At 42.7% G+C, this 20,745-nt stretch overlaps 2 protein-coding genes and 1 long non-coding RNA gene across 4 annotated transcripts in view; 2 read left to right on the top strand and 1 right to left on the bottom strand.

Annotated features, from left to right (window-relative positions):
- The window catches only part of LOC102078935 (perforin-1), a 46,739-nt gene extending 45,459 nt beyond the window's left edge, over nucleotides 1-1,280 (bottom strand). Inside the window, exons 1-2 of one of the 2 annotated variants that reach the window (XM_019360238.2) lie at nucleotides 865-1,280; nucleotides 216-265 (exon numbers count right to left, since the gene is read on the bottom strand). In XM_019360238.2, coding sequence (XP_019215783.1) covers nucleotides 216-261 — 46 coding nt within the window. In that variant the 5' untranslated portion in view covers nucleotides 262-265; nucleotides 865-1,280. The remainder of the gene's footprint in view (nucleotides 1-215; nucleotides 266-864) is intronic. The other variant, XM_019360239.1, reaches the window with a different exon arrangement.
- An 11,045-nt stretch (nucleotides 1,281-12,325) lies between these two features.
- On the top strand, nucleotides 12,326-13,060 carry LOC112847177 (uncharacterized). The gene is made up of 3 exons (XR_003220567.1): nucleotides 12,326-12,376; nucleotides 12,745-12,879; nucleotides 13,017-13,060. It is a non-coding gene; the product is annotated as an uncharacterized LOC112847177 (long non-coding RNA).
- Nucleotides 13,061-16,346: 3,286 nt separating this feature from the next.
- Nucleotides 16,347-19,262, top strand: LOC109194302 (uncharacterized). The gene is made up of 4 exons (XM_019360201.2): nucleotides 16,347-16,534; nucleotides 16,936-17,369; nucleotides 17,527-17,667; nucleotides 17,824-19,262. Exons 1-4 carry the CDS (start codon nucleotides 16,347-16,349, stop codon nucleotides 19,059-19,061), a joined length of 2,001 nt encoding a protein of 666 aa, XP_019215746.1. The 3' UTR covers nucleotides 19,062-19,262.
- The last annotated feature ends 1,483 nt before the right edge of the window (nucleotides 19,263-20,745 follow it).

The following is a 20,745-nucleotide window of genomic DNA, read 5'->3' on the forward strand; positions in this document are numbered from 1 at the left end:
GTTTTATTTGTATAATAAAACAAAAATGATATATTGCAGTATTAAAGGGTTTGGTTCTGGGTCATCACATGTGGCGACTAATTGCCAATATTATATCAGTCTCCATTTTAATATATAAATTTTTAACTTTTTATCCTGCAATTTAATAAATAAATGCTCACTGTTGTTCATTTCTTACTGGGGTAAACTGATAAGGTAATTTATGCTATGCTAACCTGATCCGGCGCAGGTTGGGTTGCAGATTAGAGATTGACAGGTCATACCACTGCATAGAGAGTACGAGTAGGACAAAAGACACAAACACAACCAAACAATTTTATTTCACTGGCACAGGTATTCAAAGAATTCCACTCACTTAAACTCAACAACTCACAGACACCTAAGTCAGCAGCCTCATACACAAAGAAGCCATCACACATGCATGAGTGTCTGTTTTGCAGACATTGCAGCAGTTTCATGCTCTTACAGGTAACTCATGGATCAGTTCTTGAAACAAAGAACTTTCGACGGTCTGGAGGGCAGCGCCCAAAAGAAGAGGCCTGGTCTGTTTCACAGGTTCAGTTTACTGTGTTAAACTGAGCTTAACGTATCAATTGCATCTTTGTCTGAGTGGCTGCTGCTGTGTTCCTGAATAAATCAAAGGTCAGAATTTCTGGAGCACCTTCTCAACTCACATTTCCCACACTGAAAGTTAGAGCAACATCTACAACCACGAGTTAACGAAGATGGCGGCATTGAACGTCAACGGTAAAAGTGCAAACTTTAATCTGTACTGCCACTGTTGTGCCTTTTCGACTCACTAATTAAGATATATGCAGAGGACCATATTCATGAATGTGCTTTTTAAGTGAACGAAAAGGATACCTGAATGGTTCCACCTTGCCAAGGACCAAAGCAAATGTTGTTTTTCCTTGCTTTTTCTGGAACAATTCTCTCCTGAGTTACTAGGTCTGAGTTCCGGGGTATCTGGAATGAGGAATTAGTTCTATTTGCGCAGGTTGTTGATTTTGCAAAACTGAAACTGTACTGTTCAGTAGGGGTGGGTGGATCAATCCAAATATCAATAGTATCGATTTAATGTTGGTACTGACATTGAATTGTTACTAATGTGATTGGCTCGATGCGTTCGTTTGTTTCTTTTATGTAAGTTCAGCAAATTGCTCCTGATCATCAGAAAGGAGACATGTCTGTGCAAACTGCTCCCCTCTTATTCAGACACACATTTGTCCGCTCCCTCCTCCCTGCCCAGTTGTTGCAAGCTTCAAGCTGCAGTGAGAAAAGCAGGAAAATGTATAGAGCTACTTTACAGTTGTGTTGTATTTAAAGATTATGGTGGAACTTAAAAATCACAGGGATTTATTGGTCACTACAGTTTGAAAAATTGATGAACTGCTTTCTACATACTCTGCCTTTATAAGTTAAAAGTGCTAGTATAGGTTTTAGTATCGGTAATACTGGCAACACTTGTGTAGCTGTTGGCATGATAACATTGATTATACATTTTGGATCACTATCAAGGTTCATGTCGTCATTGTAAATTGTTTAAGCTTTACATTATTTATGTTGTGTTATTTTATGTAGTTCAAGTTATGGTGCTTTTATTTTTTTTATTAAGTCAAACTTGCGAAGTCCCGCTGTTTCCTTTTTAGAAGAAAAAAGAAAACCTGTAAGCGCGTAGCAAGAATGAACTTGTAAGGCTCTTTATTAAAAGTCACGCTAAGTGGCATGGAGTTTAAATAGACACTTATAAGGAAACGTCAGAAGAATGATGACTAATTCCTTTTTTGCAGCATACAGCCAACAAGGTATTTACTGATTTATCATTTTTCGTTGTACAGTGTTATTTTACTTTTTGTCTTTATTTTATTAATGCTATGTAGTTTTCATGGTGGCTTTGGAGAGAAGTGTTCAAATAAACCAGTGACAGAAAACCAATTGTGTCTGCCTGTGCTGCGAGGGAATTATAACCTGTATTTACTTTGCAGCATCAAAGAACCCTATAGGAATTTCGTTTTAAAATCGGCTTGAAGTGTGACGTTTCCACTGAGTTCTTACTGTGTTTTTTAAAGTGCGCTGCAGATTCTCTGCAAATGTGTTTAATATGTGCAACTTATTAAGCCGTACCATACAAAAACTACCAAATGAAGTGCAAACTGTGTGTTGAATTTTCACAGGAATGTGCATGTATTCGTTTGGTGATTTAAAACATATATAAAATGTGATTTTATTTGACTTTTATCTAGTGTTCTTTTTTTCTTTTTAAATTTTTAATCTACCGGAATTTCAGAACACGCACCAAGAACACCTGTTCAGTCAATAAAGCAAATTTCAATTTGCGACAAATTAAAGCATACTTAGGCAGAGTTCTAATGTGCACACATCCCCTCAGGGGGAAAAAGTAGCACTGAGCGTGCACTCACTGATAAAATAATTAACTGCTTTAAAATGTTTATTTAATCGAGTGCTTCTCAATTATTATTAAAAACATTTCACGCCCCCCGCAACTTATAAGTACACCTCTGTTTAACACTTTATCCTTATTTACATTAAAGAAAAGAAAAAAGAAAGAAATATAGATCACTTTACAACAAATAATCATTTTATTAACATGTTTTTTTAACAATAATAATAATAAATTCAAACTAAACAGCAACATTAACTCAGGAGCACAATATATTAAACACTTTAACCTACAAAACAAAAATGAATAAAACAATGTTCTGATTTTTTTCTTTTATCAAAATAAAGTCAGGAATAATGGCTACAATGAGCATGTTTTGTAGTGCACAGCTTTTCAAAGTGGGGTTTGAAGCAGGATATTGCAACTCTCAGCTCCTGCTCAATGTTTAGCTGGGACCTGTACTTGGTCTTCAGTGCAGCAACAGCGGAGAAGCCAGTCTCACAAAGATAAGATGTTGCAAAAGGAAGAAGAATGCCCATAGCCTTCTGCCCTAAGAATGGATACTGCTTCTCTACACTCAGCCAGAATTCACTCAGTGTCTGTGAACTGCAGTCTCAATGTGGAGTCAGATGTCATGTCAATGAATTGGTTCTCCTCTGCAAAGCTGAAACCAGTTGGTGCTGGTCCTTTGGAAGGATCTCTCACCCAGTCATACTGGGAACTGTTTTCATGGAAGTATTTTTTGAAGTATCCCATCAATGATGAAATATGCTGCTTGATATATGGAGTCACTGAGGTGGCATCATAGTCAGTAGTGTCAACAAATTCATGCAGGTTCTCGAATGAATCTGTGTTTCCTTCATCGAGTCGCCTGCCCCACATTGCAAGTTTTCGAGTGAAAGAACTGATCTTGTCTGTGACTTGAGGGAGGTTTTTATCTTTCCCTTGAAGCTGTAGATTTATTTCATTTAGCTTTCCAAATATGTCACTCAGGTAGGCCAGTTTTGCCAGGAAGCTCTCATCACTAAAATTTTCTGCGACTTCGTACTTGTGCTCGTGCTCCAAAAACATTCTTATCTGCTCTCTGAGCTCAAAAACTCGGGACAAGACTTTTCCTTGTGACAGCCACCTTGTGTCACTGTGAAACAGCACAGCTTGCTGTTCGGCTCCCATCTCGTCACAGATAGCAGAGAACACTCTTGTTTTTAGTGGTCTGGTCTTTATAAAATTGACTACACCAATAATTTCAGTCATAACCTCACTTAATTCAGAGGAAAGGTGCTTTGAGGCCAGTGCTTCTCTGTGTATAATACAGTGTGTCCTCTCAGCTTTAGGTAAGACCTTCTTGATGAGTGCCTGAAGTCATTTTGTCATCCCTGCCATGGTTTGTGCACCATCACTGCAAATACCAATGCAGTTCTCCTACTTTAGCCCATTCTCAACCAGGAAACAGTCCAGCATTTTAAATAATTCTTTAGCTGTGGCTCTGCCTCTGACGTATTTACAAAAAAGTAGGTCCTCACAGTCATGTCAAATCGTACATAAGCAATAAACAAACAGTCTTTATTGTTGTCAGTTGCTTCATCAGCTTGTAATGCAAAATGTTTGTCTTTGGGTTTATCTACCAGCTGTTCTTGGAGATCGTTAGTAATGTAATTTATACGTCTGGTGATAGTCTCATTGGACAGAAGGATTGTTTTGGGGTTTTTTTTCCAGCACTTGCGTCATCCAGCATGACAGAGACCATGTCTACTGCTGCAGGCAGTATCAGCTCCTCTGCTATCGTGTGAGTGGTTTTTGCACTGAGCAATTTGGTATGCTACCTTATATGCTGCTAACAGTGCTCACCTATTTACTGAAGTAGCATTCACAAAGCAAGATGATTGTTGGCAATATTCGGAACGTTTTTGCTGAAAACCCTCAAGCGACTTATCAGCGTGATTGGGGTGTAATGTCTTTAAGTGACGCCTTAATTTATTTGGCTTCATGCTGTCAACTGCCAACATTTTTAGGCTACGTCCACACGTACCCGGGTATTTTTGAAAACGCAGATTTTTCTATGCGTTTGCACCTTTCGTCCACACGTAAACGGCGTTTTTGGTCACTGAAAACGGAGATTTCTAAAAACGCCTGCCAGGGTGGATATTTTCAAAAACTCAGTTTTTGCATTTACGTGTGGATGAGGAAAACGGAGAAAACGCAGCGTCAAAGGTGTGCGCCTTTTTTGACGTCACACTGTGCGCCACGTTGTTGTTTCGGTGAAATGAATTTCTACAATACTGTTACTGTTAATTGTACTCTCTGCAGTGTTTAAATGCTTACATATACACACACAGTTACTGTCCCTCCACACATCGGTTCTGCTTCTATGCCCCATCTTTGTTTACTATTTCCTACCGAGGCTTCTAGACTTCTGATTGGCCAACATTTCTACACGGTTAGGAATATATCGCCACCTGTTGCTTTGGCATGTTCCTAGCAGCGTTTTCCTTCATGTCTGCGTTTACGTGTGGACGGGATTATTTTTTTAAACGAAAACGGAAAATCTCCGTTTTCAAAAATACCCGTGTACGTGTCGACGTAGCCTTAGACAGTAAACAACACCAGTCACTCCTCGTCTCCCACCGTTGTCCGAGTGAAGCCAAGTGCTACATAACCTTCCTTCGTCAAATTTCCTCATCTTAGCTTTCGGGTGACTTTCGTTTGTCTCTTTATCTCTGTCTCTGTCCGCCTTTCTTTTCATCCTTGATAAATATTTTTTCATTGTGTCTCTTGAGGGTTTATTCACTCCAACTCATATCTCCCGCTCTGTGCAGTGTGTGCGCATACTCAGTGCAATAACATCATAGAGCTAATAGACCTGTCACTACCCGATCCATACCAGATACCCGATCGATACCACGCATATGCATAAGGTGTCTACTTCCGGTCGAAGCATTTTACGATAGTTACGGGTCAGAGTATCTGTTAAGATGTTAAGAATAATAAGTATGTCTTGAAATGTTTGCAACAATGAAACATTTCAAAATAATGTAGACAAAAACGAAAAATAAAAAGATAGTTACGGATCATGACTCCCCGATCCTTACTGCGCATGTGCAAAGTCGGACCGTACAAATCGGGTCTACCCGATCCGTACCGTGCATGTGCAGATGTTTTCTTCTTCTTCTCTTTCATTTAATGGCAGTTTACTCCCCAGTGTACGAGGATACCACCACCTGCTGACCGAGCGAATGAACCCTATTTTAAACTGAACTAGCGTCATTACAAATATGTGTTAAGTTTGATTTAGTGATAGTAGAGTGTGTTTATGCTTGTCTGTGAGGAGAGGATTGTTGGAATAGTAATGATGATGTCCGCTATTGCTGTCAATTGTCAGTAAACACTTAATCTGGCTGATGAATCTTCACGTGACACATTACTAAGTCAGTATTATTAAGTCTGTAATTAGGCGCCATTCTTCTTACTTTACGGCGCTGTTGTTCAATCGGAGGACGCTCTCTGTTGAGGAGAAAAGCATGAATTTGTTTGTATACAGATTATCCATTGTTTAAATGTCCCGGGCAGTCGAAAAGGAGGCAGAGCTGTTGAGAAATGCTATGTGCTAACTAGGCGCTAACCGTGTCACTCAAATACATAACTGTCGCAATGTTGCCAAAGAGAGGAAGTGACGTAGGATTTGTGCATGTGTCACGGGGTGGAAATGGACAAGTTACTTCGGGGGGGTTTTTTGTGCATGTTTTGCTGTGTTTTACTTTAATATTGTACAGTGTTTTATTTTTATGAGTTTTGTTGCACGTTTTATTGTATTGTAGCGGGCCAGGGCTGTTCGGGGTTCTGTTTACAGTTATGTTTGTTCTGTTGCCATGGTTACAGGTGACGCTCCCTCTGCGACTGTGTGTTTCCGGGTGAGAGAGCGCCATTTTGTGTGTTGTTATTGCCGTGTATGTTGCCGCGCGGAGCAGTTGGCTCGCGGCAGTGTTCCCCAAAACTGCGAATAAATGGCTGTGCTCCCGGGCTAACATGGCGGGAAGCAAGACCGAATGAAACCTCTGTCTCCTCCTTTCTGAGCTCGCCACAGTATTTATCGGTGACTTGTCTGGAAAGACTCTGCCCCTCCCTGATTATGAACCATATACACCTGCGAGGTTCCCGGAGGCCAATAAGAGGGCCTACCAGACGACAAACAACAGGCCTGAGAGAGAGAGTAGCAGCGATGGCATAGCGAATGGTGTCAGGCGGCGGTGCCTGCAAGCCCGCAGAGAGGCTCGGGGAGGCTTGAAAGACAGGAGCAGGAATGGCAGTCTAGAAGTGGCAGGTGACGGCCGCAAGCGGTGGAGGCGGCGCCGGAGGCGGCGTCAGTGCGAGACTGGTAGAGCTTGGCGTGAAAGGAGGGAAAGCCAGCGACGCGGGGCGAGCGGTCCGACTGCTGCAGCAACGGGAGGGGGATACAGCGCCAGCGACCGAGGACGTGGAGCGAGTGGTCCGACGGCTGCAGCGACAGAAGCCCAGATTACACGTCTGCGAAGAATTAGAGGCAGCGAGGCAGGCCAGTGCCATTTACCGGTCACAAGGAAGCGGCGGGCAGAGTTGAGAGCTCTGTCCACCCGGGGTAAGTCTTTTTGACTTGTCCCCTTTTAATGAACGATAGCTCCCTAAAAGAGTAGTGACTGCTGCTGCCCTTCCTTTTTTAGCACATTGGGGCGCAGAACGCGGAGAGGAAGGCGAGGACGCCGCCGGGTTCCCTCCCTGTGTCGCTTCACCGGATTTGTTATTAGTGACTTTTATACCGTGGCGGACGCCACTGGATCTTTTAACGTTGTGTTTTATTTATTTTTATTGTGTTGTCCCCTGGCCAGGGCTGTTTTAATCTATTTTATATTTTTTTTAACTGTTTAAATGTAATACATTATATTTTATCCTTACAGTCTTTATTAGTGTGCTTTCCCTTGGCTGCCCCACTGCTCTGTCCGTTTTTAGGAGGGTTTCTCTCTTTTTTTAACATCTGTGCAAAGAAATCACCTTCCCTCCGTTACACATGCGTGGTACCGATCGGGTTTCCGGTATGGATCGGGTAGTGACAAGACCCTGTGCACGAGAAAATGATAACTTTCTGTTTTAAGACCGGATGTAGAGTTGTACATTTCCAGCAGCTTTATTTTGCAGTCAATTACTACTGTGAAGATGGACTACAAAATCATGTCCAAAAGACGAAAACGGAAAGATTGCGTTAAGTTACAAAGAGCAGAGGGTGGGAACTATGGGCTCAAATTGTGGTCATAAATATTTTGTACTTGTAAATCAGAATGCATTTATTTGTGCATCTGTAGACAAGAATTTGTGTGTGCTTAAAAAAGATTTGTGTGTGTAAAAATATTTACACAAATTACAAATTCTTTTTGTTAACGTCTGGTTACAGATACAAAGCAAAAAAAATACGTGTGAAACTCTGCACTCAAGTTTCAACTTACAGGCACGAATTTTGACCCGATTTTTCTTCCTTTCACCTGATTGGTCAATGTCATGTCAATCTCAAATTTAACTATCCAATCAGAGAACAGATGGGTTTGGCTGTTGGAGGGGCGCTCTTTTGAGCAGGTGTCGCTGTTGAGCTGCATATACGTTGTAGATTTAAGCAATTTTGACCATTTGTCCTCTGCAGGACACCGTAGTTCAGGTTTCTCATTCACGTGGGCGCGATCCAGTGTTGCCAATTTAGCAACTTTGTCGCTACATTTAGCGAGTTTTCAGACTCCCTTAGCAACATTTTTTCTAAAAAGTGACTAGCGACAAATTTGGCGACTTTTTCTGGTGTTATTGGAGACTTATTTATGACGACTTTTTGACATGAAAGGGCACTTCACCCGTGCCAAAACGCTCACGGGCGGAGAATAGTCCTCCCCCAGCTGCTGTAAGGGCAGGAGATGTTCACACCTATGCGTCCAAACTGCCAATGAATCGCACATGAGCGAAGCTGCTGCTCCCGCACTGACTGTAACGCAGTCAGTTCTTCTTTTACTGTTATGTTGTTTTGTGGATCACAAGGTTTAAAACTACTTATGAACACACATACACAAAGTAACTCCACCAGAGTGCCTATTTGGGTCACTTTTGCCGGTCCAAGCCCGGATAAAGGAGCAGGGTTGGAATTGTGACATTAAAAAAAACAATAATTGCTAAAAGAAATTTAATTTGTATTTCTAAATAAATTCTAAATGCATTTAGGACGTTTTTTACTCACTTTATGTCTCTTCCACGATGTTATTTCTCTCTCCAACAACGTAGTTTACAATTACATTAGTATGACCAATTAATAAGTAGGCGATTACGTCATTTAGCGACTTCTAGCGACTTTTAGGACAGCCAATAGCAATTTTCCTTACTGAGGAGTTTTCTGTTTACTGTGATTTGCAAAGGTAAGCACTGTCTGTGGCGTATCGCATTGGTTTTGTTTAAAAATAAGTGTTCCACTGTGTAAAATAACGTTTGTCATTTAAGCTAAGTATATATTGTGTTTATTAAGAGGTTCATGTACTGTCTGATGAGAGTGTGAGGAGTTTGTGTACATGTTTCATTTTGAAATATCTGCCACGATTTCGGGCTACATTTCCGCTTGTTAGCAGCGCACCTGCAAAGTAATGCAAGAAGGAGCACTAGCTTTTCAACTACTATTTGCTAGTAGTCCCGCTATGTTAATTTACCTGAGCCCAGTTGTAAAGGTGCCTTTATTACATGAATAATTTTATGTGTTTTTTTGTCGTTCTTGTTGGCTTTGACTATGTGTTAATACTCATGCAGTGTTTACTGTGATTTGCAAAGTGTTTACTGTGATTTGCAAAGGGCCAGCAGCAGAGTTGGAGTGGTGTTTGCCCCAGCACCTAAATAAACAGCGTGGTCCGAGCCACAAATTGAACGCCTGTGTCCGACTGGTCTCTCTACTGTGCATCCCAAACCAACACATAACTACACAACGCAGAGTCCGGGGTGTAGGGAGGCCCCTGCAGTGGTTGGGTTACATATTTATGACCACAATTTGAGCCCATAGGGAACACTCACCATTGCTGTGTCATAAAAAAATCAAATGATCAATTTTGACATTTGAAGAGTGTAGATCGATTGGTTCTTTACATCACTCAACACAAGTAGAACTGCATTACAAAATCAGAAGACTCATTGTCCACATTCAGAAGCACATCTCTGTATAGTGACAGTTCTTATGATTTAAACAGGCAAATGTTCAGCATTCAAACTACAGATGAACAATAGTCAAAGCCAGATGTTTCCCCCATTATGTTGGTATCAGCTAGTCAAGTACACACCTACACAGCATGTCAACAAACCGTGAAAAAAAGCCACAGAAAAAAATAAACGAATGATTACTGGTAAGGGTCTCTATATATTAGTATGTACAACGGGTATGTTGTGACGTACCTCCAAAATTACTGTGGTCCCTCGCTATGACGCAGTTCACTTTTCGCAACCTCACTGTTTTGCGGATTTTTTTAGTGCAATTTTGCATGCTTTTTTAAAAAGAAATGTTTATTTCTTTTTACAGCGCATTGTGTTCTGCGTCCTGATCGGCTGTAGGCCATTGTCGATCTCCTCCGTGCCCTCTCTCATGTACAGTACTGCTGTATCAGAACCACTACATCGACTGCTAGCAGTGTGACTGTGCTGTACTGTATGTTTGTAAGTTTTCTCCCCAACAAACACAGCAATGTCAACGAAACATTTTGCACTGTCAAAGGAACCTGCAGTAGCCCTCAAAAGGCAGAGGAAGATAACCATTGCACAAAAAGTTGGACTTCTGATTCATTGATTCATTAGAATAGAATAGAATAGAATAATCCTTCAATTGTCCCAGAAGGGGAAATTTGGTCGTAACAGCAGCCAAAAAGACACATATACAAACAATAAGTACACAGGACACAGAACAGAAACATACACAATTTTTCTTACATATTTACATTAAGGACAATGGTTACTATATACAGAGAGTACTGTACAGTTATTAAATTAAATAAAAATAACTACAGATAAGAGGCAAACCAGGTTGTAGTGCGAATCGGTTGATTAACTTATTGCAGTTACAGCGCAGATGTAAACATCTATGATTGTTGGGAGCAGTTTTGATTGTACAGTCTGACAGCTGCAGGGAGGAAGGACCTGCGGAAACACTCCTTCATGCATCTAGGATGCAACAGTCTGCCACTGAAGGAGCAACATTCAGCATACTGAAGTTCAGCAACATTTACATGCATGGGGTGGGAGACTGTGTCCATCAGAGATGTTATTTTGGCCAGAGTCCTTCTGTCTCCCACCTCCTGCACTGGGTCCAGGGTGCATCCCAGAACAGAGCTGGCCTTCCTGATGAGTTTATCCAACCTCTTCCTCTCAGCTGCCGATAAACTGCTGCTCCAACATACAACACTGTAAAAAATGACAGATGCCACCACAGAGTCATAGAAGGTCTTTAAAAGCGCTCCCTGTACTCCAAATGACCTCAGCCGCCTCAGCAGGTAGAGTCTGCTCTGACCCTTCCTGTAAAGAGCATCAGTGTTGTGGCTCCAGTCCAGTTTATTATTCAGGTGAACACCCAGGTACCTATAAGAGTCCACTATCTCAATCTCCACTCCCTGGATGTTCACCGGTGTCAGTGTGGTGGGTCTGCATCTCCGGAAGTCCACCACCAACTCCTTGGTTTTCCCGGCGTTGATCAGCAGGTGGTTCTGCTGACACCAGTCCACAAAGTCCAGAGTCCACTGTCTGTACTCTGAGTCGTCCTCACCTGTGATGAGGCCGACTATGGCAGAGTCGTCAGAGAACTTCTGTAGGTGGCAGCGTGGGGAGTTGATGGAGAAGTCTGCCGTGTAGAGGGTGAAGAGGAACGGTGCCAGCACAGTTCCCTGTGGGGCCCCCGTACTGCAGACCAGCGTATCAGAGACACAGCCCTGTGACCTCACATACTGTGGACATTCTGTGAGGTAGTCCAGTATCCACTGGGACATGTGGTGGTCCACTCCCGATAGCTCCAGCTTGTCTCTCAGAAGTCGTGGCTGGATGGTGTTGAAAGCACTGGAGAAATCAAAGAACATGATCCTCACAGTGCTTCCAGGCTTCTCCAGGTGAGTCAGAGCTCGGTGCAGGAGGTAGATGATGGCGTCCTCCACCCCAATGCCAGACTGGTAAGCAAACTGCAGCGGATCCAATGAAGACTTCACCAGGGGGCGCAGATGGTTTAGAACCAACCTCTGGAGAGTCTTCATCAGATGCGATGTCAGGGCTACCGGCCTGTAGCTGCTGAGGTCCTTGAGATGGGAGGTCTTTGGTACCGGTACCACACAGGTCTTCCACAGCTGTGGTACTTTCCCCAGTGACAGACTCAGGTTGAACAGATAACCTAGGATGCCACACAGTTCATCTGCGCAGCACCTCAGGAACCTGGAGCTGACGCCATCTGGACCTGCAGCCTTCCGCACCTTGATCTTACGAAGCTCGTTCCTCACTTGAAGTGCTGAGATAGAAAGAGTGGATTTTGGGGGAGGGGTGTGTATGTTGGAGTCCACAGAAGCCGGGGGTGGGTGTGATGACTGGGAGCTGGGAGGTGTGAAGCTGAGAGGTGTGAAGTCCTGAGATGAAGGACAGGCAATAGGGCTTTGGAGCGTGATGTCACTGGAGGTGGGCCACGCCCCTTTCCGCCATGACAGTAGGCTAGACACAGGATACAGCTTCAGCTATGGTTCGTACGTGTTGTGTTATCAGTTGCAACGTTTGATCACACGATCGTGAAGGCAAGAAGCTGGATAACGGGCTCTCTTTTCATCGTTTTTCAACCTGGAGGCAATGTGAAGGATCCCATGTATCCGATATTACTAAACAAAGACGTCAGGCTTGCATTGCAGCGGTGAGACGAGCGGATCGAGTTCTGTGCAATCCCCAGCTTTTTGTTGGTTTGGTCTCCGCATCTTCTTTCCGGTGAGTTCTAAATTAATTCATATCACTATTAAAATGCTTTTAGTGTTATTTTCAATGTGCTGAGGTCATAGATAATGAGATAAAACATGCTAATGTGTGATGCTGCAGAACCACGTCATGTCATCATGTCGACTGAGTAGCTTATGATTTAGCATTATTGCAGGCAAAGCGGCATATGAAATGGATGTAACAAATCCAGACTGGGCACCAACACTGCTCATGGGCCTCTAAAAACATACTAAATTGCTCTCATTGTACACTAATCCGCACATAACTTCCAGATGAATCACACACCTGTCATGTGCACTAATTTTATCTTACCGCCTTTGTCCTATCCCGATCTTCGCATACCTTGTCTGTGGAGTCAGCGCATACACAGCAAACCAGTTTAAGAATTATAAATCCCTGGAGGCCCACATCCAATTCACGAACGGCTGGGTGCAAGATTTGTCCATCTTTATGCCTCCACGCTGCGACAACTGTGCGTTGTCGTTAAGACAAAGGTAAGTCGGTTTGAACATGATAACTTTCTAAACAACTTCCTTGTTACAGTTTTTGATTTGCACGTACAGCCAAACCATCTATATTAGCCTTGGTTCATTACAGACCTTTTATTAAAAGTGGTTTTTGTGTGTTTCAGGTACAGCACTCACAACGACTGAATGAAACTGCACTGTGACCTCGTTGTGTGGACACAGAGAGACCTTCTGTGATACGCATCTTCCCTGATGTGGATTTCTGGGAACCACGTTTAAAGCAAGCACAAGACTTCTTTCTTAAAGTGTGTCTTCCTGAACTTGTTGGGAAATACTTCTCCAAACAATGTGCTGCTCTAAATAGCCTGTAATGTTTCATTTTGTGGTTCAAGATTGATGCCAGCTGTGTGTTGCCATGTAAATAGTTTGCATTTCATTTCTATGTACTTGCTAAGTACATGTGATAAGATCAAGAATAAAAAAAACAAAACATGTATACTATTCTTTTCTGTTTTATTGAAACTACTTCACACAAAGTACAATTATTTACAATGAACTACACATGCAACACAACAGCTTTATGAATACTCAACAAGAGCAAGTTTCATTTGGCGCTGGTTTGACAACCACACTGGGGCACATATTCACCAAAACACTGCAAACCTTAACAATCTTATCAAGCAGTGTTGTGTTTATTTCTGCTCTGCCCTGTTCATTGCACACACAATGCTTCGTCTGCCCTTTAGCTTCTGTGATGCTGTCTGTCCGATCACCACTGTCCACATTTACAGGTGGTACCTCAACCTCCACTTGTCCAACACAACTGCTGTCCACAGCTATGACATTGTAATTTTGTTGTTGTTCTTCTGTCAGATCTTCATCGATTACTTCTGCACGGGGCACACCTTCAGACTCTGCAGCTGCATAAAAGCCTGTAAGATAAAATTAGTGCACATGACAGGTGTGTGATTCATCTGGAAGTTATGTGCGGATTAGTGTACAATGAGAGCAATTTAGTATGTTTTTAGAGGCCCATGAGCAGTGTTGGTGCCCAGTCTGGATTTGTTACATCCATTTCATATGCCGCTTTGCCTGCAATAATGCTAAATCATAAGCTACTCAGTCGACATGATGACATGACGTGGTTCTGCAGCATCACACATTAGCATGTTTTATCTCATTATCTATGACCTCAGCACATTGAAAATAACACTAAAAGCATTTTAATAGTGATATGAATTAATTTAGAACTCACCGGAAAGAAGATGCGGAGACCAAACCAACAAAAAGCTGGGGATTGCACAGAACTCGATCCGCTCGTCTCACCGCTGCAATGCAAGCCTGACGTCTTTGTTTAGTAATATCGGATACATGGGATCCCTCACGTTGCCTCCAGGTTGAAAAACGATGAAAAGAGAGCCCATTATCCAGCTTCTTGCCTTCACGATCGTGTGATCAAACGTTGCAACTGATAACACAACACGTACGAACCATAGCTGAAGCTGTATCCTGTGTCTAGCCTACTGTCATGGCGGAAAGGGGGCGTGGCCCACCTCCAGTGACGTCAACTCCAAAGCCCTATCCCTGAAGATGAAGGAGATTGCAGCAGGGGGGACGATGCTGTGGGAGGGGTGGGTGTTTGATCAAACCTATTAAAATATTTATTTAGGTCATTCACCCACCCCAAGTCTCCTGCAGCCTGGGGGGTTGGTTTTTGTCCTGAGATTGTCTTCAGGCTGTTCCAAACCCCTCTGATGTTGTCCTGTTGCAGCTGCTCTTCCATCTTCCTCCTGTAGTTTTCCTTTCCTTGCCTTATCTTCCATTTCAGCTTCTTCTGAGCAACTCTCAGCTCCTGTTTGTCTCCAGATCTAAAGACTCTCTTCTTCTCCTTGAGGAGAGCCTTAATTTCAGGATTTATCCATGGCTTGTTGTTAGAAAAACACCGTACCTTTTTGATGGGTACAGTGTTGTCCACACAGAAGTTCATGTAATCCGTAATGCAGTCTGTGATGCTGTTGAGGTCATCCTCCAGAGGGCTGCAGAGGTTGTCCCACACAGTAGAACGGAAACAGTCCCTCAGGGCCTCTTCACTCTCTGCCGACCATTTCCTTGCTGTGCGTTTCACTACTGGTTCTCTGTGTACTAGAGGTTTATACACAGGCTGGAGATGAACCAGACTGTGATCTGAGCCTGAAAACAGGGTTCGATCTTTGTTTTCATTCTATAATACTGGACTTATTTTTCTACAAAGGTTTGAACTTTGAGAGTGTTTAAACAAGAGAGAAAAGTGTGAAATTGTTCATGCCTGTCTGGTTTTACACCCTTAACACCTCTATAATAATTGTAAAAAATAAAGTTGGCTAGCTCACAGATTTCACCTATCGCTGGTTATTTTTAGAACATAACACCCGCGATAAACGAGGGACCACTGTATACAAATACTGAGAAATATAAAATTTGAATCCTTTCTCTCTTTTGCTCTGAGGCGCGGGGGAAAAAAATATCGACAAGACGATGAACATCATCTACAGATATATTCGGCAAATGCCCAATACATCTTGAGAAATGTAAATCGCCACTTGATTCATCCATTTGGTTGACTTGTTTTGGAAAACCCGACCGTAAACAAGGAGTGAATATCACACGAAGTGCTATACAGGAGTTTCCCCACCGGAAGTAGCGAAACATGCTAAGAGGAGAAATCCTGTATCCAAGGACAACGCCAGGCACCATGCAGCCACTCAAATCACGTAATCAAGAATCGCGGCATGTGTAGCGTTGGCTTATGGTTGGTTTAAAGAGTGTGCGCTTACACTGTGATAATATATTATCTATAAACTATATAGACTGTGCAAGAGACTTGAACTACACATATTTATATTCTATATATTAATGATAAATAGATGCAATGATTTATTGAAACGTGTGCAAACATACATGGGCATACACCATACACTGTAAGGAAAAAACTAAGTTTGCAGAATTCCAGTGAGCTTGAAAGTCGACATTTAGTGTTCTGTCCTCCCTAGTTATTGTCCTCATGAACGTAGACTCAGCTATACAGACAGCTAAACACTCTCCTAATCAAAATCCAAGGAACAGGCTGACGTGTTGAGTTGGAAGATTTAATAAGGAAAAAGTGTGAAACTGTTGACAAAACCAGAAATAAACCAATAAAAATGTTGCATCAATATACAATATAACAAACACACCAGTAAGTCACATATTCAAAAATATGAGCACAATATTTATCTGCTTAGTGAGTCCCTGAATAAAACATCAAATGAAATCACGCTCATGATCAAAATGTTAAAGAAACCACATGGCATACGAGCTAGCTTGACCTTACTAGCTTAGGTGATACACCCATTCAAATAAAATTCAAACTACAAACTATATCACACTTTCACAACAAATAATAATGAACACAAGTTGACTCAATGATAACAAACAATATTATTTACAGATGATGCCGTTTATTAACTTGTGAAGACATGGATGGCAACAGAGGTGAAACTGCCTCTGCCTCTGTCTTTGTTTTCACGGAGACATGGCTCAGCGACAGAGTACCGGACACCGCTATTCAGCTGAACGGGCTGGCCTCGTTTCGTGCCGACAGAAACGCAGCTCTGTGCGGTAAGACTCGCGGTGGCGGCCTGTGTATTTACATCAACGCGAAATGGTGCAAGAACTCTGTGCTAGTTTCTAGCTATTGCTCATCGCTGGTAGAGTTTGTGACTTTTAGATGCAGACCTTTTTATTTACCACGGGAATTCACCACTGTTTTCATTATCGGAGTGTACATACCACCTAGCGCTAATGCTAAGGAAGCGCTAGGGGAACTGTATACAAACATCAGTGAACTGCAAAACACACACCCGAATGGACTGTTCATTGTTGCTGGAGATTTCAACCATGCAAATCTCAAGTCAGTGCTTCCTAGATTCCATCAGTACGTGGACTTTGCAACGAGAGGGGAAAACACGCTGGATCTTGTTTACACAAACATCCCCGGTGCATATCGGGCAGAGCCCCGCCCCCACCTTGGCTACTCAGACCACATCTCTGTTATGCTAATTCCAGCATACAGACCACTCGTCAGGCGATCAAAACGGTTCTGAAGCAGGTGAAAACCTGGCCAGCAGGAGCCACCTCTGCTCTTCAGGACTGTTTTGAGAGCACTGACTGGAACATGTTTAGAGAGGCTGCAACTTACGGCGACTTCACTGACTTGGAGGAGTACACGTCATCAGTGTCAAAGAGCAAAAGCAAAAGCACAACCATGGTTCGTACTTGCTGTGTGATCGGCTGCAATGTTCGATCTTACGATCGGCAAGGGAATAAGCTTGGGTTGTCTTTTTATGCTTTCCCAACCTGGAAGCAATTTCAAGGAGCTCATGTATCGGATGTTACCAAACGAAGGCGTCGAGCCTGGATAGCAGCCGTGAGACGAGCTGATATCAAGTTCTGTTCCATCTCCCGGTATCACTTGGTGTGCTCCAGACATTTTCATTCCGGTAAGTGCTAAATATGTTCATATCACACTTTATAGCTGAATAATATTATCGTTGGTGGTCTCGGAAGTTATAGAAAATGCGATCAAACATCAAATGGAGTGACTTTGCAGACATATGTGCTATGTGAAGATTCGCTAATTCTTTTGCACAACTGTAGGGAAGCCTGCCTATGAAATGGATCAAACAAATCCAGACTGGGTACCAACGCTACACATGGGGCACTCCGAAATCCGAACATCACATGCAGACCATCACAGGAGGCGAACACAACGGGAACAAAAGAAAGCACTAGTAGGAGGTAAACAACAACCGCACCCCCCACCACAATCTCTTATTTTAAAAGTTGATCTTAGTGTCCGTCAATCAACACATACATTTTGGAGTATTCATACGGCCTTAATGTATAAACCACTTAAAAATTTCCTTGTGTATTTGCACTCTTTGTATTGGACAGGCTTTCACAATGGAGCAGCAAAGTGTGAAGGTGAAGCCTCAGCAGAAGTTACCACAGAAGAGCAGCCAGACATGGACACCACAGAAGAGCAACACCATAACAACCCTGTGATTTTGTCTGAGGGCCAGATTTGTGATGGACACGTAGAAGCAGAGGTAACAGGTGCAGATGCAGAAAACGCTGATCTCAGAGAGAGACAGACAGAAGATCAAAGACCGACAATTGATTGTGTGCGCTGTGTACAGAGCAGAGCAGAAATAAACCGGCTGCTGGAGGAGAACAGAAAGCTTAAATCACTGTTGGACAAGACAGAGATGAATGAAAACTTTTTACAGGGTGACACGGAAAAAGTGAAATATTACACTGGTCTTACTTGTTTTGCTATTTTTATGTCTGTGCTAGACAATGTAAAAGCTTTCCTACCAGCATCAAAGAAACTGTCACATTTCCAAATGCTTTTACTCACACTTATGCGACTTAGACTTGATCTTCCTGTCCAGCATCTTAGTTATCTATTCAATGTCTCCCACAAAACTCTTTCTTCTGTCTTTGCTGATACAATTGACGTTTTGTATGCCCGCTTAGGAATACTTGTACACTGGCCAGAAAGGCACTGTTTGCAAGCAACAATGCCTCCACAATTTATGGAAACTTTTGGAAATCGGGTAGCCATCATTGTTGACTGTTTTGAAATTCGTACAGAACGACCATCTAATTTAAAGGCTCGTGCTCAAACGTACTCGCACTACAAGGGTACACACACCATGAAATACCTGATCGGGATTACTCCCCAAGGTGCAATTTCATTCATTTCTAAGGGGTGGGGGGGCCGTGCATCAGATAAACACATCACAGAGCAATGTGGCATACTTAACAAGCTGTTACCAGGGGATGTAGTTTTGGCTGACAGAGGCTTTGACATCAGAGATGCGGTGGGAATGATGTCTGCGGAGGTTAAGATCCCAGCATTTACAAGGAGCTTCTGTCAACTAGATGCCAAGGACATTGAAAATACACGAGCCATTGCACACCTAAGAATCCATGTCGAGCGAGTAATTGGCAGTTTGCGCAATAAGTTCAAAATGCTACATACCACCATGCCAATCCGTTCTCTTCTTCCATGTGAGGGTGAAGACGTTACCTTTCTTGATAAAATTGTGCGGGTGTGTTGTGTTTTGGTTAACATGTGCCCCAGTGTGGTAGTGAAGCCAGACACACATGAGACTTGTTCTTGTTAATTAATGATTGTGAAAACTTTGAGTATGTCTGTGAAGAAATACTACTAGGAAAACCTTTTTTTTTGTGTAATTGTATGAACACACTGACATCACATTATGTAACCATTTCTGTATCTGTATACTATAATTGACTGTTTATCATAGCTTTAAACTCTGTGTTTCACTAAAATAACATTATAATAAAAGCCAGGTAACGACAAAGATCTGCATTTGACGCTTTATTTTACACTTAGACAATTGTTACATGGTAAGTGCTGCAGTGTTGAAATCAAGTTATACATATTTCAATGCACTTCTGACATAAAAACTACACACCAGAAAGAAAAACTTTGTGACCACTCAGGGCTGCATTTCGCATAGAGAAATGTTTTCCTACTAAATGGTAAATGGTAAATGGCCTGTATTTGTATAGCGCTTTTACTAGCCCCGCCTAAGGACCCCCAAAGCGCTTTACATACCCAGTCATCCACCCATTCACACACACATTCACACACTGGTGGAGGCAAGCTACAGTTGTAGCCACAGCTGCCCTGGGGCAGACTGACAGAAGTTCTGGAAGGCACACCTTCTGAAAGAACTCCTGAGCTTTCTTTAAACGCGATTCCCAGAAGTGCACATCTGGGAAGATGCGTACAACTGCCATGTCTTTTTGTGTCCAAACCACGAGGTCGCAGTGCTTTGCGTTGGACACAAACACCTGTGTTTGCACTTGAGAGTAAAAGTGGTGTGTCTTCTTCAAGTTAAGTCCATTTGCTGTCAACTCGAGGCAGAAGTCTTTGTCATGTGCATCCAATGCTTGCTGAATGCTGTCAGATCTGTACTTAAATGGACATTTAATTTCCAGGCACCCCTTCCCACAACATTCACATGTGGTTAGACCGTCAGGAGATGCACCTACTTCAGGAAAAGCCGTGTTAACAAGAAAACCACACATACGGACCTGTAGGTTTTTGTGACACGCTGACATTTTCTGGGTGTAGGCGTGGCGAGCGTCTGGTTCATGCTCCAGTCCCCAAGTTGTTTGCACAGTATAGACAGAGTTCACAGGATAGCAAACACGATTAACCACAGTAATGGCGGGTTTTTCTACAGTGGTGGCACACACAGCGTGCATCATTGAAGCCGTGATTCTCCCAGCACGCCAAACATACCATTCTGGGCTCTTGTGTTGTAGTCTTGTGCGTACCTCAATAGCTTCTGCCTGTTCTTCAGTAACTTTTGCTGCGTTTTCGTACTTTACACAGTGCAGTTGTAGCTCGGTAAGGCCAAGGGACTCTGCTCCTGTGTTTTGCAAACACGCCAGAGACAGTGGTAATGTGGATGACTTGACAGTGTGTGATGTGTAGTATTTCTCCAATCCAGACAAACACGCTGCTTTATTGTGTTTTTGAAGTGTGTCTAACACTGGTGACAACTCCTCAAACGTAGAAGAAGGAATCTTTCTTTTTGAAGGACGGCTTCTTCTGCCTTTCACCACAGACGGTCCGTTTATATTTTCATCAAGAGTCTTTTTTTGTGCTGCTGAAGATGTATAGTCAATGTTATGGCCAGCCGCTGGCAGTATCTTGGTTGTGTTCCCCGGCAAAACCCAGTAGGCTGATTCATCTGTGACAGTCTTTGTGCCACGGATCCTCACTGTTGCCTCCACTTTAAGCAGCAGTGCAGCGACATGGGTGCAGGTCTC

This window comes from Oreochromis niloticus, linkage group LG6 (assembly GCF_001858045.2).
Source record: "Oreochromis niloticus isolate F11D_XX linkage group LG6, O_niloticus_UMD_NMBU, whole genome shotgun sequence".
Lineage (NCBI taxonomy): Eukaryota > Metazoa > Chordata > Actinopteri > Cichliformes > Cichlidae > Oreochromis > Oreochromis niloticus.